Below are 27,668 nucleotides of genomic sequence, written 5' to 3' on the forward strand. Positions count from 1 at the left end.
AAAGTTCATAAAACTCAAAGTTTTCCTTTAAGTGCAATATTTCTCTCACTGATGAGTGATATTTCCCCAGTACATATCAATGAAGTACAAACAAGTAGAAAGCATTTTTTTCCTTCTATCAAAAATAAAGGAGATAGAGTTTGACTAAGCTGTTAATGCTCCTTTCACTGTAAAGCCATTTTCTCTTTACTGCAGCTTAGGCTAGAAGTCAAAATTTCCATTTCAATACATATTTTTCAAGGCTTGGAAAACGAAGAAGCACAATATACATAAGTTGAAAGCCATTATGATTTGCTTAGTGGCAGTGTAAAAAGCTCTTTTTATGTACCTTTTTAAATACTAGAAGCCTCAGTCAAACCTCAAAAGCAGGATTGCCACCTATTTGAAATTGCTAAAATGACAGTGAACTTTTATCTGGCCATTTCAGTGCTTCTTAAGCTGTCATTTTTATGTCAAAGCAACAAATGGCTTTGGCTGCCTGAAAGGTGTGGTAGAGAAAATCCCATCATTTCTCTCTCCATCCAAGTTACAATAAACCTGTCCTATCTGGAGTTACAAGTTCATTGTATTTACCAGTCCATAGTGCTTCCATGTGTTTAAGAGAAAAGATTGAGAATAATTCTTGCTTTATCATGAGAATTGAGACTAATTAGTTGTGTCTCCAGCAGCATATAGTAGGGCTGGGAATGTAAAGAAAACTTGTACCTGATGCCCTGAAAAGTCTAAGAAGTGGCTAAGCTATGTTGCTGTTTTATGCTGATCATTCTTAATGAGGTTACGTAAAGTGTTATGCTTTACCATGTCACAATATATTAGACATGGGCTGAAAACAAAGCCTCTCAACCTGCAGTGGCAAATGATGTTGCCAAGGTCTGTTGAGCACCTACCGTATCCAGAAGAGTTTTCTTTTGGCAAGTTAGCACGAAGTATGAAGTTATTCAGGCTGTTAAGGTAGGCTGGGAGGCTGTGATAACCTTCTGGATTATACCAGACCTATATTTCAAATTGAGAGACAAAAACAACTGGGAATATATATATATATATATATATATATATATATATATATATAATTTGCTAATAATAATTTGCTAATAGGAAAAAGTTCTTCCCCAAACTCTTAAGTCTGGATTTGCATGTATGTATATAGCCTGCTTATTTTCATGTGTGTGGCGCTCTCACCCCATTGAGGCTCCAAGGAGGTCCCTTTGCAAAGGGTCCTTTCCAGTAGTACAAATATCAGTGCCTTGGTGTATGCATGACAGAACAACATGCAAATCCGGAGGAGGGGAAAAGCTCCATCCTACAAAACATTAAGCAATTCTTATGAAAGATAACATTCTGAAGTTTTAAGCGCTGGCTTTGCCCACAGAAGTCACAATGGACCTATGTAAAATCAAGGCCTACCCATAGTACTCTGTTTATCATTCATAAAATACTTTTAATTTGCAAAGTGCTTAGCAGTCCCTATTATGCTGACCATCACAATAGCTCTGTGAGGCAGATCTGGATTTCTCCTTTTATTAGACCAGACTATGGAGTGAATGCAATTAACATGCATATTTCTGTTATGTAAACAGCAGCCCCTGTGAAGCCTGAGCAGCCTCAAGCCCTGGTGGGAGGGCGAGTTTAACTCTTTCTCTTCTTGTCAGTCTGCCCCCCACCCCACCCCAAATTACCTCTGTGATGCTACTGTTTACATTTTAAGGGAAGCTCCCAAATGGAGGCTTCCCTTGAATTCCAAACGGCAGTTTCAGAAAGGAGATTTTTGTTGGGACTGTGGCAGGAAGAGAAAGACTTGGTTTGCACGTAACTTTCAGAAAGGAGATTTTTATTTGGATTGTGGCAAGAAGAGAAAGACCTGGTTTGCACGTAACGCCAGTTCAGCTATTGGGTGGTATAGAAATGAAATAAACAAATAAAGTTTATGGGTTAAACAACCCATGAATTGGCAGCGCTGTGTGGAAGCGAATGAGTGTACTGTCTACTGCCCGCTTGCCACTTCCCCTTTGAATCAGCTTTCATCAACAACCCAGGAATACCCTGTTCCTGGGTTGTTCGATGCCATGTCTGAATCTGGAACTTGTTGGGGGACAAACAATCCAGAGTTTTAAAATATTAAAAAAAAAAACATGATGTTGATAAAAGCTGATTCGAAGCAGAAGTGGACACTGTATGATGTTCTTACTTGCAGCCCCAACAACCCATGGTTTAAACAATCCGTAGGTTGCGTTACGTGCCAAAGAGTTAAACTCCTCCTTCCCACAGTCCCAGGACTACTCAGGCCTCACCAAGGTTGTTTACAACAGAAAAAAATGCATGCTAATTGCATTCACACAATTAAAGTCATGACAAGTTTGGCCCACAGAAGGGGAACTGATGCTGAGAGAAAATGGTTTGCCCCAAGCTACAGACTGAGTGCATGGCTAGGAATCCAGACCACCTAAGGAAGCCTTCCCCGACCTGGTGCAATTCAGATATACTGGACTACAACTCCCATCATCTCAAGCCAGCATGGGGTGTTGGGAATTGTAGTCCAACACATTTAGATGCCATCAGGTTGGGGAAGGCTGTCTGAGAGCATGGGGAGCGTTAGGAGGGCTGACCTAGTCATAGGTCCCAGATCATTTTGAGCAGTGCCCCAGATTTTAGAGCTGCCCCAGTTGCCATCATCTGCCATAATACAACCCTGATTCTTCCCTCTGAACTCAGTAGCCTTGCAGTTACTGGGAGTAATCACTCCATTAGCAGGCTAATAGCGAGTGTAGTATGAAGGCACCACTTTTTCAAACTAGAAGGGAGACTGCCACCTTTCCTTCCACAGTCTGAACATTATTTTCATTAAGTCCAAAGCCCAAAATTGCCTAACAGCATCACTGTCACCTGGCTTTCTCGGAATGTGCCTGACTCTGCAGTGATCTACCCAGCCAGTTGCTACTGGGCAGCTGCACTTGTGCCCTGGGCCATTGTAGGCAGCGAGGCCATGACAAGAAGAAGAACAGGCACATTGGCTGCTCACATATCAAATGAAGTGCCAGAGGCCTTCCTCATCTGTTGTAGGGATGTACGAATCCCTTACCTGGCTCCACACAGGGGCATCCGCAGTGTGGGGGAGGCACTCCATCCCTCCCCCCGGAATCCTCGACAGGGGGGAGGCGCTCCGTCCCTCCCCCCAGAATCCTGCCCGGCCGGCTCCGCTCCGCAGCCAAGCCGCGGAGCCGCCAGCCGGCTCCAGCCGCCCGCAGCCGGACATCCGGCTGCTGGGCAGCCCTGCAGGGATGCAAATGGCAGCTGATGTAGCCGCCACCATTTGCGTCCCTGTATTGAGCCGTGATAGGCTACGTAAAATTTACGTAGCCTATCCCGGCAGAGGGAAAAACCCCAGCGTACGCAAATGGCAGTAGCCGCCGCCATTTGCGTATGCTGGGGTTTTTTTCCCCCTGCCGTGATAGGCTACGTAAGTATTTACGTAGCCTATCACGGCAGGGGGGAAAAAAAAACCAGTGTACGCAAATGGCGGTAGCTGCCACCTTTTGCGTATACTGGGGTTCCCCCCCCGCCGTGATAGGCTACGCAAATACTTACATAGCCTATCACGGCCTCTGCAGGGACGCAAATGGCGTCCCTGCGTTAGCCGTGATAGGCTACGTATTTACATAGCCTATCACGGCTATTGAGAGGAGGAAGCGAATGGCAGCCGCAGGACGGCCGCCATTTGCAAAGCAGCGTGGACGGGAGCCGGTAAGTGCTCCGTTTCCCGCGCCTTTCGTGGGGTGGGGGCGGTGGGGACTTTGTCCCGCGTGCCTTTCATGGGGTGAGGGGGGCTTCGTTCCATGACGGATTTCGAGGGGCCGAATGCACTGGCATTTGGCCTCACCGACATCCGTCGCGGAATTTTCTGACAACCCTAATGTTGCTTCCTCCAAGCTGGCCCAGGCCCTTTACCTTGGGGGAAAATAGAAGTGGGTTTGCTTGAAAAAAAGGGTTTGAATGGACAGCAATGTCTGAATTTGAGGCAAGGGAATGTATGAGTATACAGCTTGCCCTGGCTTGCCGGAACGTGTCTGGGGCTGTTTGGCTCTGCAGTAATCTTCCTGCACTTGTTTTTTGCATGATGGCCACATTCTGGTAGTAGGGATGTACGAAAGTTCCACCATGGATCTTGGGGAGGCCGAATGCCAGTGCATTCAGCCCCCCGAAATTGGTGGCGGAACAGCCTGCCCCCCCCGGGACGAGACTTACCTTGGGCGGATCTTCCTGGCGGCGGCGGCGGCGGCTCCGGCGGCAGTTCGGCGGCAGCAACAGCCGGTCTTCCAACCGGCTGCCACCGCCGCCATTTCCAGTTTAAAAAACAAACAAAAAACAAAAAAACCTGATAGGCTACGTAAAGATTTACGTAGCCTATCATGGCTAGGTTTTTTTAAAAAAACCGTGATAGGCTACGTAAATGTTTACATAGCCTATCACGGCTGTCTTTAAAACAAAAACAAAAACCCGCATACGCAAATGGCGGTGGCCATGGCCGTCGCCATTTGCGTTCCTTATTTTGACACGTCTTAGTCTACGTAAACATTTACGTAGACTAAGACGGCGAAAATAAGGGGAACGCAAATAGCGTAGCATCTACACTATTTGTGTTCCCCTTATTTTCGCCGTCTTAGTCTACGTAAATGTTTACGTAGACTAAGACGTGCCAAAATAAGGAACGCAAATGGCGGCGGCCATGGCCGCCGCCATTTGCGTACGCGCGTGTTTTTTGTTTAAGTCAGCCGTGATAGGCTACGTAAACATTTACATAGCCTATCACGGCTGACTGCAGGGATGCAAACTGCCGTAGCCGCCGCCATTTGCATCCCTGCTAGCCAGCGGCCGGATGTCCGGCTGCTGGCGGAGCCGGCCGGCGGCTCTGCAGAATCGCTGCGGAGCACAGCCATCCGACCAGGATTCCGGGGGGGGGGGGAGGAACGGAGCACCTCCCCCCCCAGCGAGGATTCCAGGGGGAGGGATGGAACGCCTCCCCCCCAACCATAAACATAATTCGCGAAAGGTAAGTACCTTTCGTACATCCCTATATGGTAGGGGGATCAGGGGTTTGCACTAGGCTAGAGAAAGGTGAATAGATGTGGGAGGAGGATAGGGGCATCTTCCACTTTTGTGTTCAAAAGCCACAATGGCTTGAGGCACTTGAAGGACTCACAAATTTACTGTGACATAATAAGCTTTCATGGACAAGTGTCTACGGTACAGAAAGTTATTTTGAAAGATGTTGCTTTTCATGTAACTGGAGAAAAGAAAGAACATAAAAGAAAGGTACAGGAGCCCCGATGACTGATGTTGCATCTGATCCCTCTGGATTAGCTGGCTTTTTGCCCACATGTCCTTTCCCTCCTGTTGCCTCCCTCGAATCTTTCTGCCTGAGTGTTTTTTTAATCAAATACCCTCCCCTCCCCATACATTCCTTTTTACAAATAGGGGCATCCTTAGGAGGCAGGGTCCTTTAAAGACACACACATGCACATACACTTTTAGAGCCTCAGACTGCTAATTTGGGATGTCATGAAAAAGCAGCAAATTAGCCAATATTTAATTACTATTGTTGTATTTTGTAGGATTTTTTGTGGCAGGGGCCAAAACAACTTGACTGACTTTGAGTACTATTATCCATCTTGATTGTGGTTGGGAAGGAAAGTCACCATTTGTTGCTCTGCCTGAGACAACAAGATGTCTTGCGGCAGCCCTGGACATTGCTATAGAGACCTGTGGGGTGGGGAAACATAGCTGAGATGGTACAGGAAATTATGTGGGGTAGGGAGACAACTGGGGGTACAAAGAGATCTGTGGATGGGGAAACATGTTTAGGATTACATCAAACTTACTGTATAATCCTAATCATGTTTACTCAGAAGTAAGTCATACTGAGTTGAATGGGATTTAATCCCAGGTAAGCATATGTAGGATTGGAGTCTTACTCCTCAGTAAATGTGCTCAGAGCTGCAACTTGCCTCATCCAACCCGAAGATAACTTTGGGTTGATAACTTTGGTAATTTAAAAAAACAAACAATCAAAAACAAAGGTAGCCATGGTGGTCCATGAGAAATAAAAAAAACCCCAATCCACAGTTGGGCAATATCTTTCTTAGGAATTTTGGTTGGTCCTAATAAACGTATCCAATGATGCATTTTGGTACTTTAAGAGTTGTATGATGATGAGGTTGCTGTAAACGTAATATTGCAACATTTGGTGTACATTTTAGGTTTTCCAGAAATTAGAACCCAAGAACTGTTTAAAAAAAATATTCTAGAATCCCAGAAATTACCAAAATAAAGTGTCTGAAATAAAACGAGGAGCCACCTTTGGTGGCGGCTCTCTCTGCCTCCTCACCTGGTCCAAGGACCAGGAACAGCAAACAGCGTCCCCCAGTCCTGAGGTCCCTGTCTGGTGCTGCTGATGGGCTTGTTGGTGACAGGGGGGTGGCGAAGAGCGAGTTTGATGGGGGTTACTTCCTAGTGTATGTTTTGCAGCCTAAGAGCATGATTTATTATAGTCTACAATACATTCCCACACCCTCCCTTGTCAGTGTGTCATGTTCAATTTGCAATTAATCGGTAAATGTTAAGGTGCCATACAGCTCCTTGCTGGTCCCAAGCACTCCATCCTCCCCATCTGGATCTGAGCCTGAAGGATCAAGGAAAAGTGTGGGTGCATGGACAGTAAGTTTTAAGCAAGCACAATTTGGGACATTGCACAGTTCAGTTCTGAAAGCAAGCAAGAAGTTAATTACCTTGCCTTCTATAAAATGTAAATTCTAGTAATTATTTCTAATTTTGCATATGAATTTGCATATGTAAATTAGCATATCCAAATTTGTGCAGTTTTTTGGTCCTATGGGCCCGAGCCCCAGATCTTTTCGATACCTAGCAGTAACCCTGTCCAAGAGCAAAGCCCAGTTCTTTAGCCCAAATTGGCTTTTAGGCATTTTGGGATTTAGGGTATCTCCCTCCCTCAAAGTGCATTCCTCAACACAATTCATGAACTCTAGTCCACTCAGCTGTCTTTTCGGCTCCAGTAATTAAACAACAACAGAGCACCCCACTCAGCTAGAAAGCAAACTGGGCGGCCGTGGGTAAGCCACTCTTTTTAAACCTAACCTGCCTCATAGGGTTGTTGTGAAAATAAATCATTATTGATGCTGTGAGCTACCTGGAGGAAATGTAGAATATAGATGTGCCTAAGGCTGTAATTCTATGCACACTTCCTTAAGAATAAGTCCCACTGAAGTCAGTGGAACTTACTTCTTACTGAGTAAAAAATTCATAGGATTGACTGAAAAGATTTCATCATTTATTACATTTCTATACTGCCCAATAGCCAAAGCTCTCTATGAGGTATACAAAAAATTAAAATACAAAATAATAGAATAATATAAAACTATTGACATACAAAAATATAGAGCAATTTTAAACTGTCAACAAAAAGAATCCCAGGGCTGGTTAAAAACATATGCTGTCAAATCCCTGGGAGTAGAGGAGTCTTAACCTGGTGCTGACATGATGACAATGCTGACACCACAGGCAGACCTCACTAAAGAGAACATTCCCAAATTGGGGGGCCATCACCAAGAAGACCCTCTCCCTTGTTGCCATCCTTGGATGAGGCACTTGGAGGAGGGCCAAGGATGACTATTGTAGTGAATGGATAGGTTCATACATAACAGCCAATTTAGGTACGTAGGTACTTTCCCAGTCCTGCTACCTGTTCCAGCCATATGCCTTCCATCAAGTTAGGGGGGGCTAACAAGGGGATGAAATAACTAAAATTCTACCAGAACTGTTCCCAACCCTCTCACCCTCCTATTTTGCCTGTCTCCTGAGGAGTAAAATGCCCCATTTTGGGAAACAAAGGGTTGGATCCAGACTTAATCATACTTAAAGCAGACCCACTGAAATCAGTAGGACTTAAGTAAGTCATAACTAACTTAAGTCTCATTGATTTCAGTGAGTCTATTCTAAGTATGACTAAGTCTGAATCCAACCCATGATCTAGACCAGAGGTGGGCAACTTGTGGCCCTCCAAATATTTTGGCCTAGAACTCCCATGATCCCTTACAACTGGCTATGTTGTCTAGGACTGATGGGAATTTTCACCCAAAACATCTGGATGGCCCACCCCTTTTCTAGATAGAAAGAGTCATATGGTGCAATCCTATAAAGGTCTACTCAGAAGTAAATCCCAGTGATTTCGCTTACCCTCAGGCAAGTTGGGTGTAGGATTACAGCCATAACCCAATGCAACTATAGGTTTGGAGGTAGGGGCAGAATCCACTTACAAAAATGCACTCAAATGTACAGAAAGACAATAAACATGAAATATCTGTTTTTATGAAGCTACTTTCAGAACAGACCTACCCTTGGTGGTGGCTGACTGTTATACTTTACAATACATTTCCAGTATCTTGACAGGCTTTTTTTTTTTTTTTCCTCCTATGCTTCTTACATTACACCAGACTGCAGCTCTGTACACAATGATTTTTATTTGTTATAAAAATTTTATTGATACAAAGGGGAAAAATGACAGATACAAGACACTGTTCCACAAGAACAAGCCAATTGTAGTTGCGAAGGGAAGCCTACTGCACTTCATACAAAGGAAGGTGTTGTTTTTGTCACTGGTTTTTAAATAAAAAGAAAGACTAAATGCAGCCCAGCTTGTTCTCAAGGAAAGTGGCAGGGGGCGAGGGAGAGAAAAAAAGAAAACTGAATAAAAGCAGACAAAAATTGAGATTAATTGCAATTCAATGTCCCATGCAAAATCACCAGTTTCAGACTGGATTTCTTGGCTACATGTAATCCTCAGGAGTTTGTCATGTTTTTCTGAAATTAAAAAAAAAGGTAAAGGTGTCCCCAACCAGTCGTGTCCGACTCTAGGGTGTGGTGCTCATCTCCATTTCTAAGCCGAAGAGCCAGCGCTGTCCGAAGACGCTTCCGTGGTCATGTGGCCGGCATGACTGAACACCGAGGTGCACAGAACACTGTTACCTTTCCCGCCAAGGCAGTACCTATTTATCTACTTGCAATTTCTTGCTTTCGAACTGCTGGGTTGGCAGGAGCTGGGACTGAAGATGGGAGCTCACTCTGTCACGCGGCACTCAGGTCTCAAACTGCCAACCTTCCGGTCTGCAGTTCAGCGTCTTAACCACTAAGTCACCGCGGCCCCTGAAATACTTCACCATTTAAATAGATTCCTGCTGCCACACTAAATAAAAAAGCAGCCCCTCGTTTATTATTTTATTACAGCCTCTTATATATATTATATTTAAGTGCTGGTTATCTATACCAGGGTTGGCCCAAAATATTTTGCTGCCTGAGGCAAAGAACAAGATGGCGTGTGTGTATGCATGCACGCGTGCACACAATCAGGCACTCACAACCATTTCACACCATTTCTTCAACACACTTGCGATGGGTCAGTGCCTTTCACTGTGTTTGAGGGTAGCAGGCTAGCTTACGGGGCTCAGAGGAGGCTGCATGGCACACACAGCTCGGTCTTCCAACACCTCAGCACTGTTCAGCCTGGGACCTACCTGCTAGCTCAAACAAACGCTGCAATGGAGCAATGGTGGCACCAGTGTGAGTTGCGTGAGCAGAGCAACGCATGCACAAGTGCAGTGCCTGTGAGGGTGCATGGCCTGGCTCTCTGTCTCATCACCCAGTCAGGGGCCTTTTCTAATGGCACTTTCTGAGACTCATTCATTCATTCATTCATTCATTTATTATTCTGCCCAATAGACAAATAGACTCTCTGGGTGATTCACTTACATTGGGAGAAGGAAACAGGCAGGCAGCCCACACCAGCAACAAGCCAACATCTCCACCACCAGGGCACTGGTTCAGGAGAATGGTAACAGCTGGGGGGGGGGCATGCTCAAGAGGAATAAAAGAAGAGGCTCCTGCCCCCACCACCAGCATCTACCATCTTACGAAGTCACCTCGCTCTGCTTAAAGAAAGGGCCAGCCCTGACCTTGGAAAGGATTGTTATGCTCACTCCACTACTCTGAACAGTGAGAAGCTCCAGGGGTGCAACTGCAGGTGACACACAGAAAAAGCAAGCGTCTTAGAATGGCCCCACCCCTAGCGTACCATCATCTCCTAGGTTAGGAGGTGAGGAACAGTGTTTTCTACAAATCAATATCGTTACCTGAAACGTATTTTATCTATCAATACAAAGTTGTGGTAAAGATGGGATTGCACAGTGGTATAGTGTAGTGGCTATGATATTGAGCTACAGTATGAATCAGGAAGTCCCCAGCTTGAATCCATGTCTGTTGTGAGTTTACCAGGTGGCCTTAGGCAAGCCATTAACCAGTTCACACAATCAAAATGAGGGGACTGTTGTGAGCAGCAGCATGTGCCAGATGTGATTTGCATAATCACTGTCCCTGCATGGCTGGCATAGCTTAAACAGCACTCAATAACCCATGGGATGTTGCAGGGTCATTTGAGGGTTGTTTAACCCTCCATCAAGCCATGCCAGCCATGTTCAGATGACATGATAAGCCATGACCGGGTGGTGATTATGCAAATCATGCCCGGCATGTGACAGGGCTCACAACAGGCCACCATGGCTCACAGTGACTGTGTAAACTGGCCCGTAATCTCTCAGTCTCAATCCCCCATCTGCAATACTACTGACTAAATAGGGGGTAATACTACTGACCAATCTTAGAAGATTCCTGTTAGGATGAGAAGATAATCCATGTGAGGTACTTTGAACATTTGAGAGCACTACATAAATGCTAAGGAATATTAATTATTTGGGAACAGTCAAGAAGAATACTTTCCTTCTGAGAGCTACTTCATACATTATGCAGCAGCAAACACATTTCCATCACAGCTATTAGTTTTGTGCCCAACTTTTGGATTTTTGGAATACAGGTGAGACATTTCAGCTCAGCTGTGCACCTCAAAAATGTAACATGAGAACGCCCTGAGCCTAACTCTCAGTTTTAACTGGACGTTTTTGCATACATATTTAAACTTAAATATCACAAACTGCTTTGCCATGTTTTCCGTATTTTCATTCCTTATTTTCATGATATCAGAAATGCACTGCCCATGTAATGCAATTACCTTAGTTATTGTTCTGTTAGCAGGCACTGGAATTATATCGAATTGGAGGTCACTTGTCAAAGGCAGCCCAAAACTCCAACCACCATATCTAGATGGGAACAATAAAAACACTTGAGGAAATACAAGGCAGTCATAAGCTATACATGGTAGACCTGATGTACTTGACTTATTCCATGGTGGTGGCTGGAATTATGTGGGTTAACTGCGTAGTCATAAAATGTAAAGTAATGGTATATAAGTACTTCTATCAGGGCAATTCTCACAGCCAAGCCAGCACAACATTAAAAACCTTGACAAAGCATGGAAATTACAAGCGTTTACCATCAGAGTGTTAGCATTTCCTATATCAGGTGTTCAAGATTAACAGTCTTCAATATATAATGAAATAGGACTACAAAATTTCCAATTTTGTCTTCACAACCCCAGTCTCTGTAAATATCATAAATCAGACAATAACATCTAAATTCTTTAAGCAGTTTTTTCTGTTTTTATTTTTGATTGTACAATTTCTTATTGCTGAACTTGGAAAAATGCTTGTTATTTTTTTTAAATAGGGCTACCGGGATCCCTAAAATCCCAATAGGATTCCTAAAATCCCAATCCCCTCGGGCCATATGTGGCATGTCAGCCTGCCAGATGTTTTTGCTTTGCATTTGTGGTGCGTCTGGGCTGAGAGGTTTGACAGCACCATGTCAGATACAGTCAGAAGAATAGAGCACCATGAAGAGGACTTCATATGTCATATGAAGAAATCAGTTCACATTGTCTAGCTGCTAGAATCACTATCCGGACACCTCTAACCTCTAACATTTCAGTCAACATAGAATGAACATTTTCAGGATTTTCTCCAAAAACCTGTGGACTAGAAACATACTCTTTATTTTAAAAAAGAAGGAAAACCTACCTCAGATTCTTGGTTTCCCACAGGTGTTTCCTAATTCTTTATTAGAGACCACAGTCTAGGCTAGTTTTATAGGTGCATTGGAATAGATTCCAGCCCCCCCCCCCCATCTCATTTAACTGCTGACTGTGAAATTATGCATACACAACAGGACAGACATAGTCTTGTTCTAATAGTATGTTTTCAATAGCTTGTTCCACTAAAATATGTAAACACACTGGACTTTTAAGCTAACTTCAATGATGTAACAAATGCAGACAGTATTATAAAAAGTGCTTACTAAAAGAGAATCAAATGCTAAAGAAGTTATTCGTTAGGGAAAATAAGCCCTTTTCAGGCGTTCAACGCCAACCCCCTGTCCTGTGATTAGATCACACCGGGGGGCGGGTGTCGCTCAGGTCCACTGTCTCCACATGCTGGAGGGTGCAGCGGGCAGGCTGTTTTTCCCATGGAGGTGCTACATGCAATTTACAGATACAACAAGCCCAGTCTCTGTAAATATCATAAATCAGACAATAATGTCTACATTCTTTAAGCAGTTTTCCTGTTTTTATTTTCAGTTGTTCAGTTTAGAACCCGGTGCCATCTGGGTTCTAAATTGCGCAGGGAACCTACTCCTCCAGTGTGTGAAGGACAGTGGAGCTGAGTGATGGGAACAAAACAGAGGGGGCACCGTCAGCAAGCCCAGCCCAGCTCTCCCCCGTACTCAATTCTAATTGCACGGGGGTGAACACCTGAATGGGGCAATAAAAAGAGGGTAACTAAATAACAGTGGTACCTCTTCTGTACAAAGTCTTTCGCAGTAACTAAAAGGTAAGTCTCTACATCATGCCCAGTGAGGTTATAAATTGTCCGGGAGAAGAAAGTCCTCTTGTGGGGTGGAGTTAAGCTAATCTTTGGACAAACCTAGAAGGAAAAAATCTTTTTTTAAAAAATCTTTTTTATACTTAAAAAATAAATTATTTTAGCAAACAAATCATATGGATGTAAAATTCGCTTTATTGTCCCTAGGGAACTTGCCATCATAACATGCATTTAGATAATATTAAAACAAGAAAAAAGTGGTTAACATTAACATTTCAATGAATATTGAACCATTTCTTTAAAAAAAAATAAAATGTGCATATACACCTATTTGTTTTCGGTTAGACACATGCTCTTGTTTGTACTGATCCAGATGTGACAATGATTAACTTTAAGATACTTAACAGTCCTCAAAACTAGACTACACACACATACCCCCATGGAATTCCTGCAGGTCTTGTTAAGCCAATCTGAGCTTGAGGATAATACTGCATAAGCCCTGCTTATATATATTGCCTTCCTAGGAAATGCAATAGGTCTGGAGCACATAATCCACTTTACACCTTCCTTTGCACTCTCGCTTCCACTCAGCAAGACACACAGGCACTCATCCTCAGTATGGACCAAACTGACTTTAACTATATGCATGCAATGAACATCACATCTACTTTGGCCCTAAGGCTGCCATCCTGCATGCACAGCATATAGCCTAGATGTCTGAAAATACTGGAGAAAGGATGCCATCCTATCCACTCCCCACCAGCTATAACTGTGTAGCTCTTATAATGTCACGCATAGTGCTAAGTACAACAGTAGCATTTGGGAGAGTTGGCCTCTGCAGAGGATCTCTTGGCTGTCAAGCTATATGGTTATCTTTTGACTGAGGTTGAAGACCAGCCTTGGAGAGACCAAGGTCCAAAACTCAGCTTATGAAGTCTTCACTGGCAAATGTGATTCATTTATTTCCCCACCCCACATTTTCTATGTATAACATGGGGCTCACAGACTTACCTGCCACACTGGAAGAGTACTCCAGCCTTCCCCAACATGGTGCCCTCCAGATCCTTTGGACTACAACTCCCATAATCTTTGATCACTGGCCATGCTGCTGGGAGTTGTAGTTCAAAACTTCTAGAGAGCATCATGTTGGGGGAGGCTGTAGTATACCATCTATTTACAATAGTGCTTCCAATGAGACTGAGGTTGCAGTTCCGTTGGATTGCTGCCGGCTAGACAGACACCTCTGATCTCTGGGGCTTCCAAGAATCCAGTGCCCTGCTGGGCTGTTGCTGGCAGAGCAGGAAGAGCAACAGAGGCTTTTCTTAGACTTTCCATCCTCCTATGAAGTCATTTTTGCTAGGTGGGTCTTTGAGCCCATCTAGCCATGTTGTGGTGCTGGGGGCAGGGACTGAGGCTGAGAGGCTTGTGGATGTGGTGGATCCACGGCTTCTCCTCTCCCCTCCCCTCTCATCAGCACAACACCTTTTCTTCCTCACTATCCTCTTCCTGAGGTCACGACCCTGATGGGTGGAGCTTTTCATAGCGGATGGGAGGAACAGGGGGAATCAGGGGGGAGATCCATGGTCAGGGATCTCCTCCTCAGAGATTGGAGCGATGTCTGAGGGGGAGATCTGCAGCTTCCTATGGCCTCTCTGTAAGGATTGCTCTGTAAGGTTACAATCCCAGGCATATTTACTCTGAAGAAATTCCCCCTGAAAACAGTAAATACAATCAGTCTGTAAGGTTGCAATTCTTGATTTCAATAGGATTTAAGCAGCCTAATTGTGCACAGGATTGCAGCTTATGGCTGCAGTCCAATGCACTGTTATTTTGAGATACGTCCCACTGAATGTAATCCAATTTATTTTGGAGTACAGATGGACAGGATGGGACAGGGCTCCTTGGGTCTGAAGTGTCTGTGAAGAAGTGAAGACACTCATGTGATAAATAATAAGTATATCTGTCCATACCATTGATGACTGCTGACAAAGACTGAAAGCATAGATCTATTTTCAATTACAGTAACTCCTGTCACCAGTTCATCCATGGTGGACTTGAACACAAAATTCAGTAGTATGCAGGCCATGTTCAAATTTGCAACCTTTGAAGCCATTCATTCCCTTATGGAACAAGTTCTGAAGAACACAAAGTCCCTGATGTTTATTTCATATTTATCTCTTCACACTGAGTTCTAATTTAACGTTACCTGTCTGTTGTCTGTGCAGTTGCATACAGAATACTGAGCACTCTGGTTCCCGCTGAACAGCCACTCGCCAGGCACGTCTTCCTTGAAACATGCTCTGAAAGTAAGCAGTTGTAACACTGACATTTCCTGTAGGCAGGTATACAGATGACTTGCAGTAATGTGGTGTCAGATTCCTATTTAATGTAGGGCACTTGGCAGGAGATCGCCTTTATTTATTGATTCTCCCAAGAGCCACCAGCAAATCCTGCTTACTTCAAGGGGAGCTATATTCGCTCAGCCCTGCTTGGTTCTTAATGGGTCTGCCTATTGCTCTCTGTCAATCTCTTTCCAGTTGTTGAATTGTGATATTGATTGCAAAGGTCTAATGAGACTCACTTCAAATTCCTTAGCAAGGAACTCAAGAAATTAACATTAAAATAACAAAATTATCTTGAAAGGAGAAGGGAGCCCCATACCCCGAGGAATCGCATCGGTAAGGCATTAATGGGATAATCCTGTGATATTTGATTAATCATGTACAGTCTACACAAATACTTCCCTGAGCAACAGAATTGTGCTAAGTCAGTTCAGGAATAATCAACAGCTACTGCAATGGACCCATTTCAGCTTTCTAGCTGAAAACCCACCATGTATTTCCACATACAGCTCAACCAGTTTGGCCGAGACATGTCCATCAACTGCTGTGAACACAGATTTCCTACCAATTTCAGTCCTCATCACCAATAAGGCTTGCGTAACTAAAGTTGTGATCCTATGCACACTTTCCTGGGAGTAAGCCTCACTGAACTCAGTGGGACTTACTTCTGAGTAGACAAGTGCAGGATTGTGCTATAAAGTATGTAATCTATGCCTGTTTACCTCAGAATGAATGAGTCCCACTAAAGGCAAGGACACATGCATCGAATTGGACTGAATGGCTGAAATCGTACGCACACTTCCTTGGGAATAAAATTTATTGAACTTGGTAGAGAGAGAGGACTATGCTGCAAGCCTAAGTTTTGGTGCAAGTTGTCTTGCACCCAGGTGCTGAACACATTTGCTTGGAACTGATTTTGATGGAACTTCCAAGCCAGTGTGCTTTGGACAGCAGCCTTAGTAAATGCTGGAAACTGTTCTAAATCATTACAATGGAAGGCACCAGATTTAGCCATATGGAGTAGAAATCCTCAGGAGTAGAGTGGAAACCTCAGGAACAACAGTTACCCCTCTGGAAATTAGTAAACGGGAGTCATTGTAAAAAACAACCCACACACAACAAAACATCCTTTCACAATCCGCCTACTGCTGGAGACCTGTTTCAGTGTGACACCTGGGTATCATAGATTTGCAGTATGATTAAAGGATGTCACTAATGACTGATAACTGTTTGGTAGTTTCTCTTCCCACATTAGAAATGTAAAAGAAGCCGGTAAAATCACTTACAAATTACTTCTATTCACGCACGTGTTATCTGCTCCAGGGAAAGAAAACAGTGATGCAACCAAAGCATTGGTGGTTTCGTTATAATTTCTAGGGTTTAAAAACAACAACACAAAAACAGTTAGCTGTACTTCCATGAGAGACAGGGTAGATGACAAGCTGAATAAAATAGGTGTCATGTTTTAGCACAAAATCAGCACCAAAACATGGTCCACAGTGTTGCCGTATGCTTAAACATACACATATAAAGCAAATGCTTTGCCAGATGAAACCTAAGGCTGTGACCCTAAAGCACTTAAGGAGCAATCCTCCAGTTGCTTACCCTGAAGAAATGTCAGTGAAGTCAACAGTTACTCAGAAGTCGAGCTTCAAATGAGAACTACCAGCTTTCATTTCATAAGCCTGTTCCCAGATTCTCCTGTAGGAAGGAAACCTTTCTGTCGTGGGGCTCACACTCCAGAAAATGTGTGCACAGTGCAGTGGGGTCCTTCTGAAGTGTTTCTGTACAACAGTTCCCAGAGGTAAATCCCCAAACTGCTGCTTAGAATTCAATTCAACTTGAACTGAAAAAGCAGGTTGGGAGTTCAGCACAATGCATGTGTGACGGCGGAATCCATTCGCAGGGGGAAGGGGAAAAGGAGAAGATGAGCACATAGTGCAATCAGTTTTCCCATCAGCAGGTCTTGTGCCAAACCACACTGTTTTTGAAACTCAGAAGAATATAAAATAGCAATTGGAAGTTTGCTAAAGGGAGCTGCTGATAGGAAAAATACTTAAAATTACTTTGGTGCTCTGCGTTCATGCACTGCTGAATCAAGCAGTTAACGTTTTGTGGCTTCAAACCTGTGGAATTAGGACAGCCCTCCCCAGCGTGGTGCCTCCAGATATGTTGGACTACAGCTCCCAGCATCCCCCAGCCAGCCATGCTGGCTGGGAGATGCTGGGTGTTGGAGTCTGGTGTCCACACATGTTGAGGAAGGCTGAATTAGGCAGTTGAAAGATTGCAACCTTTGATGGGTACGATGAATTGTATATAATTTCTTAGTACTCCTCATCAAATTGTTGGAGTGAACTAGAGATGGGAGAATCAGCAATGTTCAAGCTTGCTCAGATTCTTTGAACTCCACTTAGAAGCTTGGATCGTCTCACTCCTGTTTTCAACTGCGATCTATTTTTCTTTTTGTTTGAATGAGAAAAGTGTGCATTTCAGTATGCATTTTTTTAAATATGAACCAGGGCCGGCCCGAGGCATATTGCTGCCTCAAGGTGGTGCTGCTGCTCCACTTCTTTTGGGTGGCGGCTTCCCCTCAAACAGGGCACTGAGTGTGCTCTCCGGCACCAGTGTGCCCACGCTCAGCACCCCATTTGGATACTAACCCCCTCCCCACCTACCTGCTCACTGACCAACCAGGCTGCCAGCCACTCCCACCTTCTGACCCAGCTACAGGGCTCCTGCGAGAGTTGGCCGGAATATTGCGAGAGGATTTCTCACTATATTTCAGCCGACTCTCGCAGGAACCCCGCAGCTGGAGCATAAGGTGGGAGCGGCCAGCCAACTGGCAAGCAAATAGGAGGGGAGGAGGAGGAGGAGGGAGCGGCGGGGGCCCGTTTGGGTGGGGAGAGCAGCACAATTTGCCACTCTTCCAGCTCCCCTGCCTGATGAAGGTAATAGGGCCAGTCCTTGCCCTACCAAATGCACACTTTTCCCGTCTAGACTAAAGCATGAAAATGCTTATTTTTTTCAAACATGCACATTTTTAAAGTGCACATTTTTCTAAAGGAGGCATTTCGTGAACGCAAGCTTGGCAATGTGCGAGTTTTCCGCAGCAGCTGTGCTCCCATCTGTGTTTGCATTCAGGTTTGCGAATAGAGCAAATCTTAGTTAAAAACAAATCAGCACATAATTCTCGTACATCCCTAAAGTGAACTCCCCACACAGACATAGACACACTGGTTGCCAGACAGACGATCAGGTGCTTGTGTAGTACTTGGCCACTGCCGCTGAGTGGTGGTGAAGGGAAGCCCCTAGGCAGGCCTTAAATAGCGAGGTGTGATGGGCAGGGCAAGGAATGGCAGCACTGTGGGAGTGTGCAGTTGGCAGTAGTGCTCCGTCAGGGTGCAGGATGCTAATACACATCAAGCACCATTGACCTGTCAGCAGCTGCACACCTGCCCATTGCTGATCCAGCCTCTCCCACTTCTTTCGCCAGCCTTCCCCAACCAGCTGCCTTCCAGATGTTTTGGACTACAACTCCCAGCATTCCTGACCATTGGCCATGCTGTCTGGGGCTGATGGAAGCTAACGTCCAGAACATCTGAAGGACACCAGATTAGGGAAGGCTTACTTACGCCATCTCATCATAAGTTCATGATCTGGCCCACAAAAAGTGCCCAGAGGCTCTTCCAGCTCTAGAAAGTATTACATTCAGAAATACCTGGGGATGGTTTTCCCCAGCACCTGCTACCTCCCCGCATCAATCATATTCCTGGCACATCTTGTCATGATATTGCCATATGTAATTTTTTTGCCCTGGATTCAGACGTGTAAATAACCAACTTCCTCATACCAGATCCAAATAACAGCAGCAACAACAACAATTACAATAGGGATATTCACCCAAAGAAGTCTGCCTGGCTGGAGGAACCGTACAGGGATGGAGAGAGGTAGAGTGCTGGGTATTCTTCCACCTTAGTTCTCAAGGTGCCGAGGCCCATAGCAGCAGTCACAAAGAGCACAGGAAGGAAAACCTGAGCAATAAAACCTTTCACGTTGCGCCGAGTGTGATGGAACCTCTTAATGAACAAGGCTGTGACCCTCCTCAGCAAGAGAGGAAAGTTGCCCGGCTTTCTCAGCTTAACCAGGGCTTGGTCTATTGATCAAAAAGGAAATGAGATATTATGACACGTAAGTACTGAGTTTTGTTCCCTCCTGATACTTACATTCACCCAATTCATCCTGCCAGAACATGCGAAGCAGTTAAAAAGGTACTATTTCTGTTTTACAAATGAACACTCAAATCCTTGACAGTCCTGGATGCTGGTAGCTGTTACACCAGTGCAGCCTTCCTAGGAGAGATCTGTGCAGGACCCACCAGATGCCTGGCCTGCCAGAAGTTGGAGTATGTCCTCTAAAGGGTTTTTTTTTTTGGGGGGGGGTATTATTTTTTACTATTTTTGTTGTATTATTTTGGGGGGATTTTAATTCATTCGGTTGGCACCCTGATATCCGCAGGTCACATAGCGCCTCATGGCAGTTGCATGGAATTATGGGCTGTACATGGGTGTTGTGCTCCACACAGGGCAAATTGTCCTGGCACACGGAAACCATCGTCACACAACATTTGGAAAACGCTGCTTTTCCCAAGGGCTGCTTCTTGTGGGTTTGTGCTAAAGCACCAGGCTAGGAGGATGTGAAATGTCCATTGTAGATGGCCCGACCTATATCAGACAACTAAACGGGTCTGAGAGCCCTCACGATAGCTTTGCAATAATTTCTGCTGCTTGTTCATTTGCTTACACGAGCCCTTGCTTGCTGCAAGCTTGTGGGCTCCAAGTAGTATGGGCTGATCTCTGAAATGTGGTGTAGTGGCTAGAGTATTTGGCGTAGCTCCTTGGAAGGGTGGGATAAAAATGTTCAGCATTGTCGTCTAGAAAATGTCTAAGCCCTATGCCCACTTGACATCCACCAACTGTGGTTGAAGGAGGAGGAATGTGATAGCAACAAATAATTACTGCTTAAAAAGGAATCACGTGTCACGTGACAAAGTCATACTAACGCTGCCGCCACGCCTGAACTCTCAACTGTGTCAATACTGCACACTCAACCCTCATCCCGTGTGGGGTTGGCTTCAGAGCCAAGACTGGGGGGAAGCAACAAATTGAGGAGAGGTGATGCAGCAAGAAGCAACTGACCCATCACTATAATAACAGGGGTGCAGCACATACACACATACCCCATGATATCAGAGGAGAGCTGGCCCCATTGCCAGCCAGTGAAGACATTTAGGAAACTGCCTTAGTTATACTAAGGCAGGCAGTTTGTCCATCTAACCCAGTACTGTCCACTCTGACTGGCAGGGGCTCTCCAGGTTTCAGACTGATGGTTTTCCCCATCGCCTGCTACCTGATCCTTTGAACTGAAGATGGCGGGGATTGAATTGGAACCCTCTGCATGCAAAACAGGTGCTGTGCTGCTGAGCTCCATGTTCCCTAGTCTCAAGAGATATGGCAGTCACAAGGTCATCTGGGGAGAAAGCACCAAGCTGGCATTAGGTGGGAGGGAAAACTTAAGTGCTCAAGGCAGCGCAACCAAGGAGAATTCCCCTGGAGCTTGGTTGAGTCTCTGGGCCCAGAAAGGAGGAAAAGGAACAGTGGATACTTTTTAGCCCCCTTTCTTTGGCCTGAGATGGAGTTTCAAGCCAAACTCTCTCTGCTCCCTGCCAAATCCCTTTGTGACCTCTCACAACACACAATACTGATGATTGCAGCAACCTAAATACACATTACAGTCTGGATTTTGCAATTCCAGCACTCACTGAAGTGCTACTATGCAGAGGTGCAATGAAAAAGAAGGTTCATTGGAAAACAAAGGTCAAATAAAAGAACAGACCAAGTGAATATCAACATTCCAATCTACACACGGACCCTACAATTGCAGGCATTTTTATTTTTCTAGGTAAAAATGTTCAACGTTCATGAATTATATTAATACTATGCCATCCTTCAACATTTCTAATGAAATAACACCAAGGCATGGTGTCACATAAGTTATGAATTGTACAAAGCAAGCTGCAAGTACAAGATAACAGTAATGGCAGCTACTCATAGAAGATATTTCTGCCTATCTGATCCACACGGGACTCCTAAAAAAGAGAAGAGAACATTGTCTCCTCGTTCGTACATATATAAAATCTGCCACAGCAAAAATGCTTCTGATTTGTGCTGACACTTCCCTAGGCCCATTAGATTATCTACATTGGCACATGGAAAGTGTAGTTCTGTTCTGAATGGTCTGACAGATACACTGTTATGACACTCCATATATGTCACCTCTCCACGATTTCCACACCTACTTGTTTCATCTATTCATAAAGCCAGTTCAGCGCTCTAGAATGCCCCACATGGAGCATCTCCATGGAAACAGCCATGTGGAAAAACAAACCATTTCTTACCCTGTATATTTACATGATTCACCACAGGGAAGCGGTGCATATCAGCGTGCTTATTCTGGGTCGGACGTGACTTTCTTCTCACAAGTGGATATTGTTTGCCACCCTGGGAACTCTTGGTGCAGGATATACATTTATTAAATAAAATAACTAAATAAATACATGGGGATGCTTTGTGTAGAAGACTTTAGAGTGTCTGAACTGGCCCACAGAATCATGGGGTTAAACCAGTCAATTACATATTTAACTTCGTAAGGCATTTAAGACTTAGTTCTTCATTTCATTTATTATATAGTTCTTCTTACTGAGGCAGTTGTTTGGGATGTACCATTACAGACTGCAGCTGGGGGCTCGCACAATGTAATTCTCTCTAAATGAAAAATAAAATTGTACACATAGAAAACTAGCATGTCCGGGAGAAAATATTTGTATGGAGGAATATTCAATGATGTGAGCTCCCACCTGCATAAATGTAGCCCAGACAGAGGTTAGTGAGCTTAAGGGTCAAGCTTGTTTTCCAGCTATGGGTGCCAGCAAAAGCTTCCACAACCAAGTCACAGCTTCAGAACTATTAATCCCTTTATTTTATGCCCTCTGGCCCTTGCAGGCTGGTTGCTGATTGGGACTTGAATTGCCAGTTTTATGACTGAAGCGAGAGGTTATGCTATAACTTGTCCTCTCCCCAAACTGTTAACATGCTCAGAATGAAAGGGTTTATTGCATGCACTTTTTAAGACTGGCTGATACTTTCTCTGTATAAAGTATAAGTACTTGGAAATTCCCACTGAAATGAATGGGATTTATTCCTGAATAAACATGTTTAAGGTTGGGCTTCAAAGCTCATCTATTATGGCAGCCCTGTGTGTCCCACCAAGTCAGCTTGATAAACCTCCTGGGTCTGCTGCCTAAGACAGCCAATACAGGGTAGCAGTCAAGGACCTGACAGGCCACAATAGATGGCTGATGGGCTGCATGAGGTGCTGTGGCTCACAAGTCATGCTGCCCTGTGTATGATAGTGTGGTTGGTAATGAACAACTAGAATTGGTTTATGTAAAACATGCTGGCTGGGGGATGCTGGGAGTCGTAGTCCAACACATCTGGAGGGCACCAGGTTGGGGAAAGCTGGTCTTGTACGTTGAAAGTCTGATAAGCTCTCTCACTTGTTTTGGAAAATTAGAAAATTGTCTTTTTTACCGAACCCCTTTTTCAGAGCTTTTAGACTCCCTGTTTTAGGCAGGAAAAGGGAAGTGGTTTGACAGGCGCAGTATGAATCCTCATACCTGTACTGCCACCACCACCCCTGCCGAGAGGTGCTTGCTCTAGATACTAGGGGCCTTTCCTTCTTTGCGAATTTCAGCCCATGGAAGATGACAATGTACCTATTCATCTAACGGTCAGGGACCTAATCATGGAGAAATTACTAATACCATCTCTTTCAGTGAAGTTATCAGAGCTCATGGACAGGTCATCGTTCTCCAGAGTGCAACTCGACACCTCTCGTGACAACTCTGCAACAGCTTGTTCATCTTTTTCCAGGTCTTTGGTCAAATTAAGAAACACCTGCATAATGACAACATAAAATACTTTAATTTCACTTCTGTGAAGTTCTGCTTTCCTTTGGATAAATTCAGTTAACTTCTTTGGGCGCTCCCTTACACTGCACCTTATTGAGATGGAAGGTTCAAGATGTAAGGTGGTCATGTGTCCTACTGCACCAAGGACAGTTCTCTATTTGAAGGGCTGCCAGAGGAAAGGAAGGCCTCCTCTGCTTGAAGGCCTATCCAGTCCAAGTCCAGTTTTAAGACAAAAGAACCGTAAGACAGGAGAGCAGCAGGGGCCTTGAAGTTGCCCATTGACTGTTAGCACCTGGGCTGCATGCTGAGCAGATGCACACAGGTCACCTGGGCTGTGTTTCCACCAGCGATTTACTCCAACCTGCCTGCGCTGTGGGGTCTCTGTGGTTCCATGACGTCATGGCCATTCAGCCCCAGTGTCACATTTTATCGCTCAAGAACTGCTTCTTCTGAGACTACTTATAGTCCGACTTTTCCCAGTTATGGCGGCTCCATTACTGACCTGTTTCCACAATCACACTGGGTTCGCTGTAGGGATGTTGGAGAATTCCACCATGGACCCCAATGAGGCTGGATTCCAAGAATCCAGCCCCATTGGGGTCTGTGGCAGAATGGAGCGCTCACCTCCGCACTCCTCCGGAATCCGTCCAGGCCAGCTCCTCCATACGGTGATCCTGTGGAGCCGGCCCCTGGCTCCGCAGTGCTGGCACTATGGCCGGCTGCCAATGCCGTGCTGTATCGCTGTGCTAAGTCCGGACGCAAACAGTGTCCACTACGCCATTTGTGTCCCTGTTTTCACACGATAGGATATGCAAATTATATTTCCGTTGATGTTTGCATAGCCTATCGCGTGAAAAAACAGGGACACAAATGACGTAGTGGACTCCATTTGCGTCCAGACTTAGCACAGCAATACGGCATGGCAATGGCAGCTGGACATATTGCCAGCGCTGCGGAGCCGGGGGCCGGCTCCGCAGGATCACCGCCAAGCCAGCCTGGACAGATTCCAAGGGGAGGGACAGATTCCGGGGGGAGGGACGGATCCCCCCCCACGGACCCCCCCCCAGCCAGAATGGGGTAAGTGATCCGCCCACCCCTACTTCACTGTCTTAGCCCTGCCCATAGGGCATGTAGCCTGGCTTTTGTGGGTGTGTTGCTCTGACCTCAGTGACCCAACTCTTTCCCTCCCTGTTTTCCGGAAGTTTCATTGCCGTTTTGGAGCAGGATCCCGAGGGACCAATTTTTAAAACATCATTGAAAATAAGCACTAGAACACAGCCCATAACCCCAGTCAAGGGGTGTTTTCTCCCATTGTGCTGAATGAGGCTTGCCCTCTCAATGACCACAGAAATGACAGAGAAGCCCCTCAACTGACACGGCACATATCAAAGCCTTCAGTTCTTGAAATGTGATTAAGCGTGATCTCAAGGCTTTGGTCCATTGCCTTAGGATGTAACTCCTTCACAAGTTCCAAATAGAGATCCTGTGCGTTAAAATGGGGGCTGGTTTCGATCTCTTTCCCACAACTAACCCATTAGTGTCTCCTCAGAAGTAACTCCCATTGCTGTGGATGAGGCTGAGATTCCCCCTCAATTGAAATGGCACACATTAAAGGCCAATTCCTTAAATGCGTTTAAGCAAGAAGCGAGGCTCCAATGAATTGCCTTAGGACGAAAGTACTTCGCAGCTTCATTATAGCTATCCTGCCGGTTACAATGGGGGCTGGATTCTGTCTTTGTCTTTACTGCTCTCTTTCCCACAACAAACCCATTAGTGTCTCCTCAGAAGTAACTCCCATTGTGCTGAATGAGGTTTGTCTTTGAATGCCTACATCAGAACTCACAGAGATTCCCCCTCAATTGAAATGGCACTCTTTTAAGCCCAATTCCTTAAATGCGACTAAGCACAATCTCGAGGGTTCGGTCCATTGCCTTAGGACGTAACTCCTTCACAGCTTCCATATAGAGATCCTGTACATTAAAATGAGGGCTGGTTTTGCTCTCTTTCCCACAACAAACCCATTACTGTCTTGTCAGAAGTAACTCCCATTGTGGTCAATGAGATCCTCTGGGTTAAAATGGGGGCGACTTTCCCTCTTTGTGTTCTCCCCCTCCCCTCTTTCCCAGCACAAGCATATGTGTGACTACTCGGAAGTAACTCCCATTGTGCTCAATGAGGCTTGCTCCTGAAATGCAGGTGCATCTGGACTTTCAGGGGAAAGGAGAAAGGGGGGAAGAGGGGAAAAGCCTCTCTTCACAGCAAAGCTGATTCCTTTTTAAAAACCCGTACTCCTCCATTAGCTTTTCCTTCTGTTGTCCTGGAAACACGGCCAAGGAGGCAGGAACACTGAAGTTGTGTGAAGGAGAGGGGGAGATGATCCTGGAGGGAGCAGTCAGACAGAGATGAAAAGATGCGCACATAAGCATCTGTATTAGGGGCAAGAAAGAAAGTGTCAAGGGGTGTGGGATGCTCCAGACTAGGGATGTCAGAGAATTCCGCCATGGATCTCAGTGAGGCCGAATGCCAGTGCATTCGGCCCCCCGAAATCCGTGGCGGAACGAAGCCCCCCACCCCGCCCCGTGAAAGGCACGCAAAACGGGACACTTACCCGGTGCCGTTCGCACTGCTCTGCGAATGGCGCCCGCCATCCCCTTCATCACTATAGCCGTGATAGGCTACGTAAATACTTACGCAGCCTATCACGGCTAATGCAGGGACGCCATTTGCGTCCCTGTGGAAGCTGTGATAGGCTGCGTAAATATTTACGTAGCCTATCACAGCAAAAGAAAGGGAACACAAATGGTGGCGGCTACAGCGGCCACCATTTGCGTTCCCTTTTTTTTTTGCCGTGATAGCCTACATAAATATTTACGTAGCCTATCACGGCAAAATACAGGGATGCAAATGGTGGCAGCTACGGCCGCTGCCATTTGCGTCCCTGCAGGCTGCCCAGTGGCCAGATGTCCAGCTGCCGGCGGCCCTGGCTGGTGGCTCCGCGGAATGTCCGTGGAGCAGAGCCGGCCGGAGAGGATTTCAGGGGGAGGGACGGAGCACCTCCCCCCACCACGAATGTCACCCTTCAAAAAGGTAAGTGACTTTCGTACATCCCTACTCCAGACACAGTGCTGTGATTTTTCGCCACTTCATTAATGCACAATTGCGCTTTAAATCCCCATTTCAGGGGCAACAAGGAAGGTTTAAAGGGGGGGTGCTCCAGACACAGTGCTTTGATTTTTCGCCCCTTCTCTAAAGCAAAACAAAAGGGCTGGGAAGGCAAGGAGGAGACTGGCCAGAAATTTCAGTGGGGCAGAGGGGGCAAGGGAGGGGGGAATCGGAAACAGGAGGAGGCAGGAAAAGAGACAGGGTAAGCAGACCCAACCCACTCCAAAAAGGCTCCATCCAGCCATCAAGAGAATAAGGCGATTAGGGCTCCGTGGAAACAGCGCAGCCCGCCAGGGTACAATGATGATAGACCAGGTACCTTTGGGACATGGAAACACGTGCAAGAGAAAATGCACTCAGGGAAACAGGGCAACAAAGTCGGAAAAGTGAAGATGATAGTGTGGAAACACACCCCGGGTCACAGTCTTCCCCACTATGGTGAGGTGGATTGCATTTCTATTTAAATTATAGTAATGATTTCTAAATTTGCATCTAAACATATAAATCAGCATATGCAAATTTCATTTAAATCGATATCCTATTATTTAGTGATTCATTTCCTCTTTTTTTGGTGGCCACCTTAGCAAGAAGCCATGACCCAGGAACAAGTTTTAAAAAGGGTGGGGAAAGAAGCGGAGAAGGGGAAGAGCTGGAGAAAGGCTTTGAGTTGCATTAACTCCCTCGGTGGAGTTTTGGGGGTGAAGGATTTGGCACGGTCTTTGTCATCTAAGTACAGTCCCAGTTCAGAGTCATCCTACAACTGATAATTCTATGAATTCGATCTGTACACAAAGGCATGCATAGTTTTCAAGCAAACATCTAACACTAAATCACCATTAAAACTAAGCCAACAGTAAAACTCTGCAGATCAACAGAAACTCTGCAGATCAACATCCTTCCCATCAGGAAGAGCCAATGCAGTGTAGTGGCTAGAGTGTTTGACTAGGGAGCCGGGAGATCCGGGTTCTAGTCCCCACTTGGCCATGGAAGCTCACTGGGTGACTTTGGGCCAGTCACAGACTCTCAGCCCAACCTACCTCACAGGGTTGTTGTTGTGAGGATAAAATGGAGGAGGAGGATTATGTATGCCGCCTTGGGTTCCTTAAGGAGGAAAAAAGGCGGGATATCAATGTAATAAATAAATAAATAAATCAGCCAACCCCCATGTTCATCTGCAGCTGCTTTTGCTCCCTCCCTCTTATTGGAAGAGCCTGGAACGTAATAACTGAATAACCAACTGCCAGGGGCCAAAAGATTCTTCCGAGGGGCTGCTTCTGCGGAGGGGCTGCTTCTGTGGCCATTGGTCAG

At 45.4% G+C, this 27,668-nt stretch overlaps 1 protein-coding gene across 1 annotated transcript in view; it reads right to left on the reverse strand.

The window, feature by feature from the left end:
* Positions 1-27,668, reverse strand: part of ABCA12 (ATP binding cassette subfamily A member 12) — a 201,577-nt gene that overhangs the window by 45,915 nt on the left and 127,994 nt on the right. The window contains exons 32-38 of the mRNA XM_084830130.1: positions 23,052-23,184; positions 19,073-19,325; positions 16,459-16,545; positions 15,037-15,130; positions 12,805-12,932; positions 11,126-11,213; positions 888-993 (exon numbers count right to left, since the gene is read on the reverse strand). Of these exons, the coding sequence (XP_084686256.1) occupies positions 888-993; positions 11,126-11,213; positions 12,805-12,932; positions 15,037-15,130; positions 16,459-16,545; positions 19,073-19,325; positions 23,052-23,184 (889 nt within the window). The remainder of the gene's footprint in view (positions 1-887; positions 994-11,125; positions 11,214-12,804; positions 12,933-15,036; positions 15,131-16,458; positions 16,546-19,072; positions 19,326-23,051; positions 23,185-27,668) is intronic.

The sequence above is a fragment of the Heloderma suspectum genome, chromosome 1, assembly GCF_057233095.1.
Source record: "Heloderma suspectum isolate Gila_16-S chromosome 1, 16-S_ref, whole genome shotgun sequence".
NCBI classification, from domain to species: Eukaryota; Metazoa; Chordata; class Lepidosauria; order Squamata; family Helodermatidae; genus Heloderma; species Heloderma suspectum.